Here is a 14,453-nt window from a genome sequence, read left to right on the forward strand (position 1 = left end):
ACCTCCCGCCTGTAGCCGTCCTGCCTTTCCTCGGGATGCTGCCGTCTGTCTCAGCAGCATCTCTTCTGCTCCCATTCAACCGCAGTGTCTCTCCCCTCCCTCATCTGCCGTGTTTAAATGCCCAAAGCAACACACCTCTGTGGAACATTTCTAAATTCAATGTTAGGCTGCTCTCATCTTTAACCAGATAGGGGAAGAAGAAGATGCAGAACTCAAAATCTGTTATTAGATCTTTAAACTAAAATTAAAAATAAAAGAAAAAAAAAAAGCAAAAAAACCCCAAATCACTGTTCATTTCTCATGGAGAATTCAAACCCTTCATTGGCGTGTTCCTAGGAATGTTTTTCTGTTCGCAGCAGTGAGCGTGGCAGGATCGCATCCGCCTGCCCTCCCGGGAGCCCCGCGGGCGGTGTGGCGCGGGCTGGGCTGTCACCGTGGCTGGGCTGTCACCGCGGCTGGGCTGTCACCGCGGGCGGTGTGGCGCGGGCTGGGCTGTCACCGCGCTGTGCTCACCAGCGCTGTCCACACGCTCGCCAGCACCAGGCTGGCCGGTGGTCTGAGCCCCGGGGAGCCCGAGGTGCAGGAACACACCTCGTAGCCATTCTCGGAGCGGCTGTGGTCGTGCTGGCCCGGTTTGGAGCGCGCCCCGGTCCTGCTGCTCCCGGCCGCGGCGGGCGAGTCGGCCTGCATGTCGCTGCACACCAGCCAGTCCCTGGCGATGGACTGCGGGTAGCCGGCCTGCGCCTCCAGCTCACTGTCCAGCACCTTCCAGTACTCCTTGCCCCTGAAGAAGTAACTTGCACCTGCAAAGAGACCAAAATCCAAAGGCAAGATGAGCAGTGATGGGTGCCCTCCCAGTGGAAAGGGCATGGGAGCACTTAACATCATAGAATCACAGAATCATTTTCATTGGAAGAAACTGTCATGATCATCAATTCCAGCTGTTAACACAACCCTGGCACTGACCCACGTCCCTGAGAACCTCATCTATACATCTTTTAAACCCCTCCAGGGCTGGTGACTCCAGCACTGCCCTGGGCAGCCTGTTCCAATGCCCCACAGCCCTTTGGGGAAGAAATTGTTCCCACATCCAACCTCAACCTCCCCTCGTGCAACTTGAGGCCGTTTCCTCCTGTCCTGTCGCTTGTTACTTGGGAGGAGAGACCAGCACACTCCATGCTACAACCAGGAAACTGGAAAAAACATCGTCTTCAAAAATATTTTATCTCCGCATCCTTATATATCTGGCTAAAAATCCAATTACAACGAAGTCAGTGAGGAGCAAATCAGCACATATTGGGATAAAAATTACTGCAAAGCAACATCGACTGTGCTCTTTTAGTAATACCGAATTTATAGGCCCCCAGGATGTTTTTGTTGCCTGCTTGAAATTATAAAGTCATTTCTGGAGCGGTGCGGGAAGCTGGGGCTGGAGCCACCCCGCTCCTCAGCTTTCAGATCCGGGAGCTGCCGTCCCATCTGGGGCTCGGCCCTTTCCATCAGCAGACACGGTACAAGGGGCTACAGCTCCAGGGAAACGAAGCACTGATCTTTTTATTGTGTTTTTCTTTTCTGAACTGGCACATGGACTCACCATCTGACCACCTCATGGCATCATCTAAAGGGCTTGGTATTCCCTTCCATGGGATGGTCTCTGAGGGGTACCCGGGATCCATCCTCCGCTCGTGGTCGTCGTAGCGCCAGTGGAGATTGTCCTTAAAGAAATAAGTCTTGTCATTGTGGGCCCAAGAGAAAGCGGCGTCGATTCCTCCCGGCGGCAGACCGAAGTCTGAGAGGGGCCGTGGGTATCCTTCCTCCACGTTATTGTCCTTGAAGACCCAGTATCTGTCTCCTGTGGAAATGAAAGAAGCACAGAGCGAAACCACATTTGTTTCCCAGCTGAAACCAACATTTCCCTGCAGACAAGCTGATGTTTCAGTATCGGTTGCCGTGATGATCCTCAGGAATGAGCTCTGGGCAGCAAAGGACGGGGACCAGGAGGCAGCAGCCCCATGGGGAACCCCGCTCTTTGAACCGCTGCTCACTGCTCTTCCAGTGCCCTACACGGCCACCAGCACCCCCGTCCTGTCCCTACCCTGGGCAGGAGAGCACTGCCAGTGTGGTGGGCTACTTGTTTTGTTTCTCAGATAAAAGCGGAGCACAACACGACTGGCCCCAGGTCTGCGGCAGAACAAGAAAACGAACACAGATCTCTCAATTCCTATGTAAACCTCTAACCACTGGCACAGTCTGTCTGCTTGTACAACGTCCCTTTGGGAACCTGCAGAGTCCTTTTGGGTATCACACAACCTGTTTTGAACATGAGGCTTTTTTCTGCCTTGGTTTTCTAGAAAACCTGAAGAGGCACTTAAGCACCAGCCCGTGTATCAGCAGCAGGACCTTAGGGGCCGGGGTAATTTGTGTGCTTTGGTTTCTGTCCAGGGATCAATAAAACAGCGCTGGAGGGAGTTGAACGAGACACTATTTTATAGCTGGCAAGAAAATCTCAAGTTTAATCTCAGGAGCTGGGCAGGCCTAACACACACATCATGCGTGACCATGGAGCACTGTGCCTGGCGGGGCAAGATCCAGATGTGGCACAGCTGTCAGTTTGGCCTCACAAGCCAAATTTAGCCAGTGCCCCATTCCCTGCAGATTACTGAAAGGCAGAGCACATCTGGCTGCTCGAGGGGGCTGGAAACACACGGCAGAGCCTTTTCCCTGCGGTTCTGGGGCTCAGCGCACGGGCAGCCTGGATGGGCTTTGGCTGCAATTGGAAACGCTTCTGCGAGCGCAGAGGCTCGCATGGACACAGCCCATTCCTGCAGCCTTGCTGGAGGAACCAGCCCCACATTTCTGCTCTCAGCTTGGTTCAGCGTTTCTAAGCCCGATAATTGCACCGTGCTCGGAGCAGAATGGTCGGGAGACAAAAAGCCATTTCCAGCTGGGGAGCACGGGGGGCTGAGATGTATTGAGTTCTTCAAGTGCACAAACTTTCCAAAACAAGAGCTGGTGCCTGCTTGGGACCTGGGTGACTTTTAGCACACGGGTAACATCTAACCAGCGTGGACAGATGGTTTGTGGGGGACTTGAACATTTGTGGAGGAACCGTAAGCTAACCTTATTCCTCCAGCTTTTTCGAAAGAAACTTTTGAGATGTTTCTTAAAAAATAGAGGATTCTAACACTTATTTTAAGCAAAAAAAATAGTAACAAATATAATTAGCAAAACCAGGCTCGACAGGTTTTCATTTTTGTCCCATCTGCAGCTTTTTCACTTCTCAGCAACAAATACTGAAAAGAGAAAAGGCCGAAGAAGGAACACAAACCCCACAAAGCGTGTGCATGGGTGGTTCCTACTTCTATCTCAGTTTTGCATGGCTGAAGTTTTTCCTCAATGCCGTTTCCCTGGTTTTCTGGGAGCAGCACTGCGGCTCTTCCCTGGGAGCTGCTTCCTCCTGCACCGGCGCTGGGAGGTGCCCAGCACCTGATCCGGTGTCTCCCACCTGCAGAAGAGGCCAAACCACCGCCGAGGTCCTTTGCCACCAGGGAGACACACGTGCCGCCTCCAGCACCGGGTTTGCTCTCACCTTTGAAGAAGACGATCTTGTGGTCGCTGGTTCTCTCGTAGACCGCGTCCAGGCTGTCCAGGTTGAGCGGCAAACCCCGCCAGAAACGGTGGATCTGAGCCGGCTGGAGGGAGACCAAGTGCTTATTGCGAGTCAGTCTCCAGAAGTACTTGCCTGGAGGAACAGACTGGACATTACTGAACCACACTGCAACCCAGCTGCGTGGGAGCGAGCGCCGGGCGCGCGGGAGCAGAGCGTGAGATGGGAGCGGGAGGCACCGGCGTCCTGCTCCCCGGCAGCAGCTGCTAGCGCCTGCTATTCCTGGCAGTCGTTAGAAGAAATCCCCTTTTTGGGGGGATCAAAATAACCCTCCGAACGTTGCACAGGAGTTGTTTTACTCCTGGTGGGAGCCTTTCATCTCCCTGCGCCGGTGGGACCCCTGGAGCCGGCGGGACCAGGAGCGGCTGAAGCCACGGGGTGTTTCAAATAGACGGACACAATTACCACTTCGGTGTTGCTGAAATTGGGTCTGTGTTTCTGAAACGACCCGCACAGCAGGCACCAGCAGCCTTCAGCGACAGCCCCCCGGGTAACATCCTTATTCCTCCTGTCACAGAGCCCCCGCTGCTCCCTGCACACCGGCTGCTTTCACATTTAGAAATGGGTGGGAAGTTATGATAAAACACAGAAATATCAGAGGTGTTTTTTTTTTTTTTTTAAATGAAGAAAGGGACTAAGAAAATAGAGGAGGAGGAAGCTATAGTAATAAATATGGAAGGGATGGAGGTGGGAAGAGGCACAATTAAGGAGTTTGGTACCATCTAGAGGCGCAGGAGAAGCCTCGGTCCTGCGACAAGTGCGCTGCCAGCACCTGCAGCAACAATGCCCGAAATAGGACACAGCGGGGCTCAGCGTATTCCTGGAATATTTTAGGTAATGGCAAAAGAAACAGGTTTGTTCTCTGTGGGGAGGATGCCAAACTTTCTCCTGCCCAAGGAGCCTTATGTGGGATTTCCTGAGAAGTCTTAATGATTTTAGGGGCAACTCAAAACCCGACTGTCCGCACTATCCCTGGGATTCTCAGCCTGAATTTTCGCAGCACGTTTCACGCCGTGTTTTCCCCAAAGAGCTCCACGCAGGGAGATCTGAGCCAGAGCAAGATGTCCAAGAACCAGCTCTCCACTTGGTCTGATATTTGTTACTGCCTGTTAGAAATTATCGCGTGTTATTTACATCTGCTCTTGCATGGATCCCCAAGGGGGAAAAGCAACAGAAACCAAAGATGCGTCTTCAGATTTGTATTCACGACACTCAGCCCTTTCTCCAGGGCCGGCAGATTGTGACACCACCTTTTAAAATTTTATGGAAATTGGATCTTAGCCTAATAATGCAGGAGGCAAAACTCTAACACTTAAACATCTGCAGAGAGGAGGTTTTATTCTAATTATAAGGATTTATATCATATTCTCGTTCTTCTGCTCCAGTTTGCATATTTGCTGCGACTGAAAACCACAAATGAATAATGTATTCGAATGTGGTAGGAATTGCCATAATTACAGATTCTTTTTAAGAACGTTAAAAAAAAAAAAGAAAAAAGATTCAGATTTGGTGGCCATTGTACATCGATGGAAACGCGTGTAATTAAATAAAGATGATCTCTGCATCTCTAATTAGCCAGGCACTAGACAAAGGCAGATTTTCACTTTTTTAACGAGAAATAGGGCTCCCCGTGGTTCCTTTTCAGTGGGTACGTGTGTCTGAGCTCCGCGGTGCCCTGGGCTCTGTGTGACGGGAGGGAAGCACCCGTGCTTTGGCATTTCAGCCCTTTGGCAGCGATGGGCTCAGCGGGTGTGCAGGTGCACAAGCTTTAAATCCACCCTCGAAGCCACGCAGAGCCTGAGCTGTTGTTCCCTTTTTGATAAGCTTTCAGGAAAAATCAAAATAAAGGCAGCAATTAAGCAGCAAGGAACTCTTAACGCAGCGGCCCCAGTCTGCCCATGCTCGCGTTCTCTCACGGCCAAGCCTGCTCGCCAAAGCACTGCGACGATCGCCAGCCAGAGCCAGATCCGGGGGGAAAGCGCTGCCCTTAGCATGGAGAAATAGAATGGAAAAAAACATCTCAGCCCCATGTTTGTTTAAAAAGCTTGATTTAAAACCGCCCGCGGAGCCGGCAGACTGAGCAGGGTGAAAACCAAGCATCCAGTCCTGCTGTCCCGAGCGCCTTGTTTTATCTGGATGAAGGGTTGAGGCAATTACTTTCTTTAATACCAGGTGGTTTGATCCCAGCTGTGTGCCACGCTCTGCGCGCTCGGGCTGCCTCTGGCGAGGCTCCCGACGCACCGCGCAGACACACACGCGGGCCAAAGTCGTTTTAAAACTTGATGAGTCTGTAGCAAGGCACCTCGATCAAAGCCAGCGGTGGTTTTGAAGTGTGCAGAGTTCAGTGCGACAAGCCCAGGAGCCCTGGGGAGTCCCAGTCCTGGTGTCTCTGCAGATGCTCCTGGCTGTGGAACCAGCCGGACCACCCAGAACAAAACGTCCATCGATGGAGGGAGCTCAGCACGATGGAGGTTGTTAACATCCTGCCCGAGAGGCGACGTCCCTGCTCCGTGGTGCACAGGACAGTTTGGTGGCAGCAATGGGGGCTCCGGATGTGCAGCTGGCACCCGCTGTGACCCAAGGCTCTCACATTTGCATTTTGGCCCACAATAAATATGTCCAAAAATAGACACTGAAATGGATTTTTCTTTACTTTTTATCTTTCTTTTCTTTCTTTCTTTCCCCCCTCTGAAGGACAGACAGCCATTTATCCTGAACACCAGTTCTTGTCTCTTATTTTTCCATCTTCGTGGTGGCTTTTTGGAGCCGCCATCTGAACAAATATCACAAGGGAACAGCCTCTGTATTGTGCTCCCCCAAGGGCACAGACAACGTCGAATTCTCTGGAGCCCTTTTGCCATTTTTCGCTGTGACCTGAGACTCGCACTGTGATATCCAGATGTGTCACACGCGCCTGGACGCTGCTCCTGATACCCTGCCGGGTGGCTTTGGGGTGGCCAAGTGCCCAGGGGGCATTTCTCCATCTTGGAAAGATGGGGAAGGAAGCCAATGGAGTGCAGTGCACAGGGGCTCCGTACAGCGGAGGCAGCAGCGGGGGGATCCTGGTGGACAGCCGGCCCCCCGGGACACATGGCCAGCAGGTGTTTGCTGGCACGGAACCAGCTGGCTCTGCAATCGCACGCACCTCGTCTTCGAGCAACGCGCAGCGAGCGTGAGGGAAGGTGAAGGGGGGGAAGTCAGAGGCATCCAAGAAAAAAAGCAGTGGAGAGCTGTTATTGCTCTGCTCACCCTTGGTTTGACCCAGATTTTGACTTCGATAGCGCAAATATCAGATTTTAGTCCAGGCATGAGCCTGGTGCTTTCCTTCTGCGCCGGAGGCAGGATTTGCATTGACATTAAAATTTCCTTATCATCCATCCTCACCCTTAGTGGGTTGATTAAGGGTCTGAGCCCCTTTGATTTGAGCCAAAAGGAGTCAGCACCACGTGAGAGACCTCGCTGGGTCTGTGGGACCCGCAGCCTGCAAACCCCGAGCCGGCTTGTCCTCCTGCCCCCCCCAGCCTGTCCCACGCTGCTGCAGCGCTGCGCTGTCACCCCGATGCAAACGCCACCGGTGGCAGGTGCTTACCCTTGAAGAAAAAAGCCTCTCCCCGGATCTGGGCCACCGCGTCGAAGTGCGTGTTGCATCTGTTGGGCACGTCCCGCCTGAGCCTGCGGAGAGATGCCCGGGTGAGCAGCGAGGGGCCGTGTCCCCCGGTGTCCCCCATCCCACAGATTGCGTCCTCCCCCAGAGGCCCCAGCAGAAAACCACGGGCTGCATCCACTTGTTCCTCACGTTCGACCCCGGACACGTGTGCACGGGGATTTCCAGGGCGAGCCTGGGCAGCCTGGAGCCAGATTTGTGTCAGACGTGGTCCCTGGGCCACCGGGGAGCATTGCTGGGGGTCATGCGAGGACACGCTCCACGTCTGCCAGCTGGCGTGAGGGCAGAGCTGCCTGCCCCTCCTGGGGGCACAGCACAGCTCAGCGCTGCCCTGGGCACCAGGACACAAAAGCCAAGCAGAATCTCGCTCCAGCGGCTGGAGATGTTGCTGCTCTGAGGCTGAGCTCTGAAATGGCAGCGAGAGGTGATGGAGCTGTAGAGCAGGAGGCAGACGAGGCCAAACACAGGGAGGTGATGCCGTGAGGTACGTGGTGAGAACCACCTGGCGAGTCACAGCTGAGATACCGAGCTGCTTTTAACCAGGTGGGTGGGAAAGGCACAGAGTGTGAAGGACCGAAAGCACCACAAAGCCCACGTGAGAAATAATGATTGATGGAGAGCAAGGAGAGGATGCTGGGAACATGCACAGAAAAGCTGCTGTGGGTGACAGGGAAGCATAAATCTAATTTTCTGATAGAAGAGTTGTGCTGCGCTGGCAGCACCGGCTCCAGAGCCCTCTTTGGGCACAAAATGACAGATGTGGAGGTGAACCCCATCCATGGCCAGACCAAGCCATGGAAAATAACTCCATTAGAAGCTACACAGGAAGAAAGATAACTGGTGGCATTCAGCGTGTTCGAGGGAAAGGGTCCCCTAGGTCCCTCACAGCCTTTCTGTGAGCCCCGGGAGCTGGGACACCTCCACCAAGAGCAGGTGCTCAGCGTCTGTGCTGCAGGCATCACACCGAGCAGGGCAAAGCGGGGTGAAGAAGGGGCTGAAGTGGGAAAAGCAACTGCAGCACAGGGATATTTTTTCAATACGAGATTCTTCTTGGTCCCATTACTGTAGGACTAATCCAGTTACTCATGCTTCAGTGCTGTTTCCCTTCTTTGCAGATGAGGCACAGAGAAATGAAGTGACCCCCTCCAGGTGACGGCCCAGAGCAGAAGGTGAAGATGACCTGCTCCATCTCTGCTGCTCTCACTGGGGGTGCTCCTGGTACCCAGCAAAAATACGTGTGACCATGAACTCCTGCCTTTTAGTTCAGTGTCCCTTCCTCTCTTACCCGTCCTGCTGCCCTGGCAGTAAAACAATTTGGTAACTCCAACGTTTATTAATGAGCTAGATCCAGAACTTCCCTTAACGAGGGCATGCTGGTTGCTTGATGACCCTCAGCGTAAGCAGCCACTTGCCAGCTCAGACCTGCGTTGGAGTCAGGCTATCGGTCCACTTGTTCCAATATTCACCCCCACAGGTACATTAGGAGTTGCTCACCGTGGAAAGATGTAGTTACGTTATGCTTGCACAATTCAGGACACTGCAGAGGAAGTTTGATTAAAATTTCAGCAAGGATGAGTTCACCTAAGGGTGATGGGGACGAATTTCCGTTTACACAAGTAAAATTTTGAGTCTTGGGAAAATGCAAAACATTCCAAGATGATACAGAATTTCTGGACATGCCTTGAATGCTAAAAATAAGCCAAGGGATAAATAGCAACTATCACTTGTTCCCGCTCTTACCCACTTCAGCGTGGGCTGGCTGGCCAGTTGCCACACAAACTGCTGGAAAAAAGCAATGGCGTACGCAGGAGATGATCAGGAGAGCTGAGGAGAAAGGGGCAACGTGTAGACGTGTGTGCTTTCCAGAAGAGAAGAGGTCCAGAGGGAAATACTGAAGCCAGAGCAAGCAGGCAATGAGATATTGATGCTTTAGTGGAGCTTTGCTACTACACGTCCTTTGCTGGAGCATCGGTGACAGCTGAAGAGAAATGAACTTGACTTACGGGACAGTGGAGCGGTTCTCGGGCAGGTCCGGCAGGACGGGGTGGTCGTCAGCTTTGCTGACTTCAGGCTTGGCTGTGGGGGAGACGGATTCCCTGACTCCTGCGTGTAAAGACAAAGAAGAAGTAGAGGGTCCACCATCCTCCCCATCAGCTCCATTCACCCCAGAAAACAGCTATTCCGGCATGCCCCACGGCAGAAATGGACTATAGCCAGGTGAGGGACACAAACTTACCGTACAGCTGCCAGATTCGGACTTTATCCTCGTAAGGTAGGTCATACTTGAGAGGATCCCCCACTGGACCTTGGTAGTAGGGTCTCATGATAGACTCTATGGCAGAAATGTGGGTCAAGCCAATGGCGTGGCCAAACTCATGCACGGCTACAGCAAATAGGTCCATTCCATGAGCGTCTGGAAATAAAGACAAAATTGAAATAAAAGTATTGTAATAAAAAGGCGGTGAGGTTGGAAAGCCGAGGTCTCCGCGGAGCTCAGAGCCCCGCGTTCCCTGGGCCACAGTGGGGCCCAAGGAGACGTCGTGCAGGAGCTGCCGTGGCTTGTCCTGCGCAGAGCTTTGTGCTCTCCGCCAGCTTGAGCTGTTGGGGCGAATATCTTTGCTGAATTCTGCTTTTTCCTCGATGACTATTATTTACAGTGTCTGTAAACAGCCAAGATGTTTATAACCTGTGCTGGTTTTCACCGGCACTAGGAGAGAACAAGACATATGCTTTCTGACGTTTTAATGCCAAACTGACAACCTTGGGGATATTTTTATATTACCTACCAAGTTGCTATTTTTGAAGCACTAGGGAGAACGAAATAAATAAAAGATGAAGTTTGAATAGCTCCAAGACCTTCAAAATAGAGGGCAGCTTTCTCACTGTCAGGCTCACCCCTCATCCCTTGGCGGTGTCTGTGGGATCCTCCCTGGGGGGCTGCGGGCCCTGAGCCGTTTCACGAGCGTTCCCAACCACCAGCTCCACAAGGGGCACCACTCCTCACCCCGTCACTTCTGCTCTCACAAGCTGCCGGACCCCAGCCTGCACAGCAGAGCTGCTGCTTTTTCTTCTTTCCCATAAGAGACATTGGTTGGGGTTGCACAGTGGCATAAATGGAGGAACAGGTTGAATCCTGAAGAATCAGCCTGTCCAGACCTTTAGCCTTAACCTCAGGTCTCCTCCAGCATGTCTGGTGAACGCTCCCGCCCACCGACACTCAGCGCGGATGGATGGAGGTCAGCCAGTGGGCAGGTAGAAGGTATTAGCTGGTTTCAGAGCAGACGATTAGGTCTAAACAAAACCATTAAGCGGAGGCAGCAGGAGCCCTCTGGGAGGCCGGCGGAGGCGGTGGCGTGACAAGTAAATTAGCAGCTGGTGCCTGCAGAGGAGACGCTCTGTGAAAACACGCCTGACGCGAAGGCTGGGGACCTGATCCCCGCAGATGGCTCGTGCAGCTGAGGAACACTCGCTTCTGAGCGCCCCTCTGCTTATTAAAACTTGTTTTAGCCAGACGAGATGAAATAAAATTTAAAAAAAAAGAGATAAAACTGACTTGTAAGCATCCTGATGCCAGGTAATGGATGCAAGATGGCAGGGAAAAGCTGGTGTTCACAGGAGGCTTCTTCCCTGCAGACCACAGAGCCCTTTCCAGGCAGGTCAGCTTATAAATATGCTTTAAAACAGGAAACCAGGATACATGGCAGTGAAACCACCCAAATGATGCCTAAGTCAGAAAATACAGTCCTGATCCAAGAGCTCCAACAGCGGCACTCCCGACCAACCTGTGACCCACCAGGTCCCAGCAGAGGTTGGGACTGGGGTGGGCGATGGGTGATCTGCAGCTGCCAATGCAATGGGGAGAAACACGGAGATGCCATTGAGGGCCCTGTGATCATTGAGGGTCCTCAACACTGGCTGTTGTTACTTCACTACCAAGGCTGAGGGGGAAACCAGAAGAAGGTGTTGAGATCCCCAAGCCTGGGGTGAAGGCGCAGCAGAGGCTAAACCAGTGTAAGCACCAGAGCACAAGAGGAAAGTGGAAGCCCTTGTGTTTGGCTGCAGCTCTCCCACCCTGACCTACCTGACGATCGAAAGGTCCAATATTCATCGTCATCAAAATGAGTGTCTCCTGCTGTGTGATGGTCTCCGGGGAAGAAAGCGTGTGCCACTGTCCCACCAGGCCCATCGAAGGGATAGCCGTCATTGTGATCCGCCTTGGAGAAGTCTATCTGGATGTCTGCGTTGTTACCCGCCACTTCGTGGAAATTAAGTGGGGTGATGTCGCTCCAGACCTTCAGGGCATAGTACATCAGGGCTCGGACTGTGTCATGGCCCAGGTGGGACTCTTTTGGGAAGGTGCGAACTCTGAAATAAAGAGGCCAAATAAAGATAGGTCAGTAGCATGAAAGATCTTCTCTGAGAACCAGCAGGAAGGCTCTGCAGGCGCTTGGTTTGTCGCAGAGCCTCAATGAGACCTCCAGAGCAATTAGCGCCCCTCCAAAGTGCCCTAACACCCTTTATAAATGTCTTCAAATCTCCAAATCACACCAGTTCCAGAGCTATGAGGATTTCAGAAGCGGAGTTGGAGTCCTTTGGAAATGCCGAGCCAGTCTTGCCCACCAGAGTGTGAAACATCCCGCGGGTGTGAAACACAACCAGGATCTGAATCTTGACACGTCCCGATCCTGCAGTACCAGGTGTCACTCAGCCTCAGAGCCACATTTCACGCACAAACTGCTGTTAACGCCCAGGACCACTGCCCTTGGCCAGCCTTGAAATGCCAACGCCATGAGTCCCTTTCCAGAGCCTGCACATGTGTTTCTCAAGCTCCCTTTCAGACCTATCGACAATTATTTTCTCACCACTTATTCATTCCAAATATGCAAAGATTATTGACTTCTGAAGCCTTTGCAGCACACACAGGCCCATCAGTTTTCCTGCAGCAAACATCAGGTCATTGCTCATTCTTATTACACGCACAGAGAAATCCAGTGTGGATTTGCTGCCTCCATTTATTTCCCAGCATGTCTGCTGGAGGTATAAAATATACTCTGAAAGCAGCGCACTGCCAGCAGCCTCTGAGCCCGCAATCCATAACAAGGAGGAAGAGGCAAAGATGTATATTATGTAAATCACATTCAAAAAGCCTCCAGCCTATTGCCTGCAGGAGCCAGGCTATCTGACGGAGCACTGTAGTTGGGAAGCTGTTATTTTGCTTCTTGGTAGCAAAAGCATTGATGAGCAGGGGCTTCCAACAACCACTGCACCATCGCGGGGCGATGCTGGTTTCTCAGCATCCCTTGGTCCCAGCTCTGCCTTGCCCTGGATGAGAAGCCAGGCGGGACGAGCTGTGTGCTGCACAATTCAAACCTCTCTTCAGTCTGAGCTGGAATGAAACAAAGTCAGTGGTTCCCGTATAACCCAGCTTTGAAAAAGAATTCCTAATCTTGTTGATTTAATAGAGGAGGCGAAAAGATAAAGATGAAACAAGGCACCTTGGCTTCTAAAAGAGTATGTTTAGAAAATCTTTCATTGACAATTTTGACAAAAATAAACACACCCCAGGAAAATGTGCTGTTGACTGAGTAATTATTGACAAAAACCAATTCTGCTGGAAAATTTCTGGCCAGCTCTACCCCAGCAATAATGGATAGCTTACTTCTTGTGTACCAGCACACCAACCAAACCTTCATGAAATATTCATGGCTTAACAGATTTTTAAAGGCTGAAGCAACAATTATGATCACCCCACTTGCCCTCCTGCATAATGCAGCTGGGAGAGCATCATGCGGTATTACACCCGTCCCCAGCACCCGTGTGAAGCGATGACCCGATTAAACCTCTAGAGGCAATTACAGGTATGAGAAAGGGGCACCACATCGCTCCAGCTCTTCCTACAAATAGTGATTTGTGCACTGAGAGACACCACGGACCAGCAAAGGGGAGCAGGAACGACTCGTTGACTGAGGGTTCTTGCTTTCCCAAGTGTTTACATACGTCCCATGTCCTCAGAAACTCGCAGCTCAATGCGGGTACAACCTCCTGACCTGCGTAAAACTAGTGAGGGTTAAATCCAGGACAGAAGAAAAAGGGGCTCATGAGAACAAGCAGAAATCTCACTAACAGTTTCTCTGAAGAGCTTGGGAGCCCCATCCTGGAGATGGTGGGAATGAGATGGTGCATCAGACAAAAGACATCACAGCCAGATGAGCAAAAGTCACTTATCTGTATGCCTTCGCTATCACTACACTATTCTGGGCAAGGAAAGACCTTATCTACTAAATTCAATGAAACAGCATACACACAGCATCAAATAATTGTAGGACTTCGAACAAAGTGCACCTGTAAAGATGACAGCATGGGGGTGCAAACAGTATGAGCATGGGTTTAGAAAAGACAATTTTCAGGCAATTTCTAATTCATAGAAAAGACTGTGGCTGGATGTAAACCTCTACAGTTAAAAAAAAATAAAGGCTTCATTTTCCACAACGCTTCTCTGGACTTCAGCAAACCCTTTGCTGCCGTAATCTCTACTGAACAAGTCATTATATGTGTAAACCACACCATGTTTAGTCCAGGAATTATGACCTGTCTCCAAGATCTTGGTGCCTAGTCCACGGTCTCAGATCCAGGGACGTTATCGGCTCTTCCCTCCTCAGGCCCCACTCAGCCCCGTGAGCTCCTCTCCTCTCCTCTCCCTTTCTAGCTGTAGAATGAGGATAATAAATCTGATCTCCCTTGTAAAAGGCGGGTGCATGAAAAGCCCTGTCTAAAGAGACAAACATGATTAACATTCATCCCAACCCTCCATTCCAGAAACATTAGATTAAGGTAGAAACAGTATCAATACTTGTTTTGCTTCTTATAAAGAGTCCTGCACCTCTGAGCTGACCCACATTTTATTAACATGCTGCAGGTGTAAGTGAAAAATCCCCCATCCTTTATTCATTACCACCATTATTTTTCAAGAGAATCCCATCAGGGTTTTTCAATTCAGCATCCGATTTGATTGCCGGAGCTCTGCTAATTGTTTTCAATGAGATTAGGAGAAGACTATAATGCCGATAGGATGTTCATCAGGGATGCGTTACCCAGTTCTACTGAAAAGGAGACACATTTCTA

At 51.3% G+C, this 14,453-nt stretch overlaps 1 protein-coding gene across 3 annotated transcripts in view; it reads right to left on the minus strand.

Moving 5' to 3' along the window:
• Positions 1-321: 321 nt before the first annotated feature.
• Positions 322-14,453, minus strand: part of MMP17 (matrix metallopeptidase 17) — a 50,777-nt gene continuing 36,645 nt past the window's right edge. For all 3 annotated transcript variants that reach the window (XM_065033348.1, XM_065033349.1, XM_065033347.1), the window contains exons 4-10: positions 11,413-11,696; positions 9,568-9,744; positions 9,335-9,434; positions 7,257-7,339; positions 3,590-3,742; positions 1,595-1,852; positions 322-803 (exon numbers count right to left, since the gene is read on the minus strand). In XM_065033348.1, coding sequence (XP_064889420.1) covers positions 496-803; positions 1,595-1,852; positions 3,590-3,742; positions 7,257-7,339; positions 9,335-9,434; positions 9,568-9,744; positions 11,413-11,696 — 1,363 coding nt within the window. In that variant the 3' untranslated portion in view covers positions 322-495. The remainder of the gene's footprint in view (positions 804-1,594; positions 1,853-3,589; positions 3,743-7,256; positions 7,340-9,334; positions 9,435-9,567; positions 9,745-11,412; positions 11,697-14,453) is intronic.

The sequence above is a fragment of the Columba livia genome, chromosome 17 (assembly GCF_036013475.1).
Source record: "Columba livia isolate bColLiv1 breed racing homer chromosome 17, bColLiv1.pat.W.v2, whole genome shotgun sequence".
In the NCBI taxonomy this organism is placed as follows: domain Eukaryota; kingdom Metazoa; phylum Chordata; class Aves; order Columbiformes; family Columbidae; genus Columba; species Columba livia.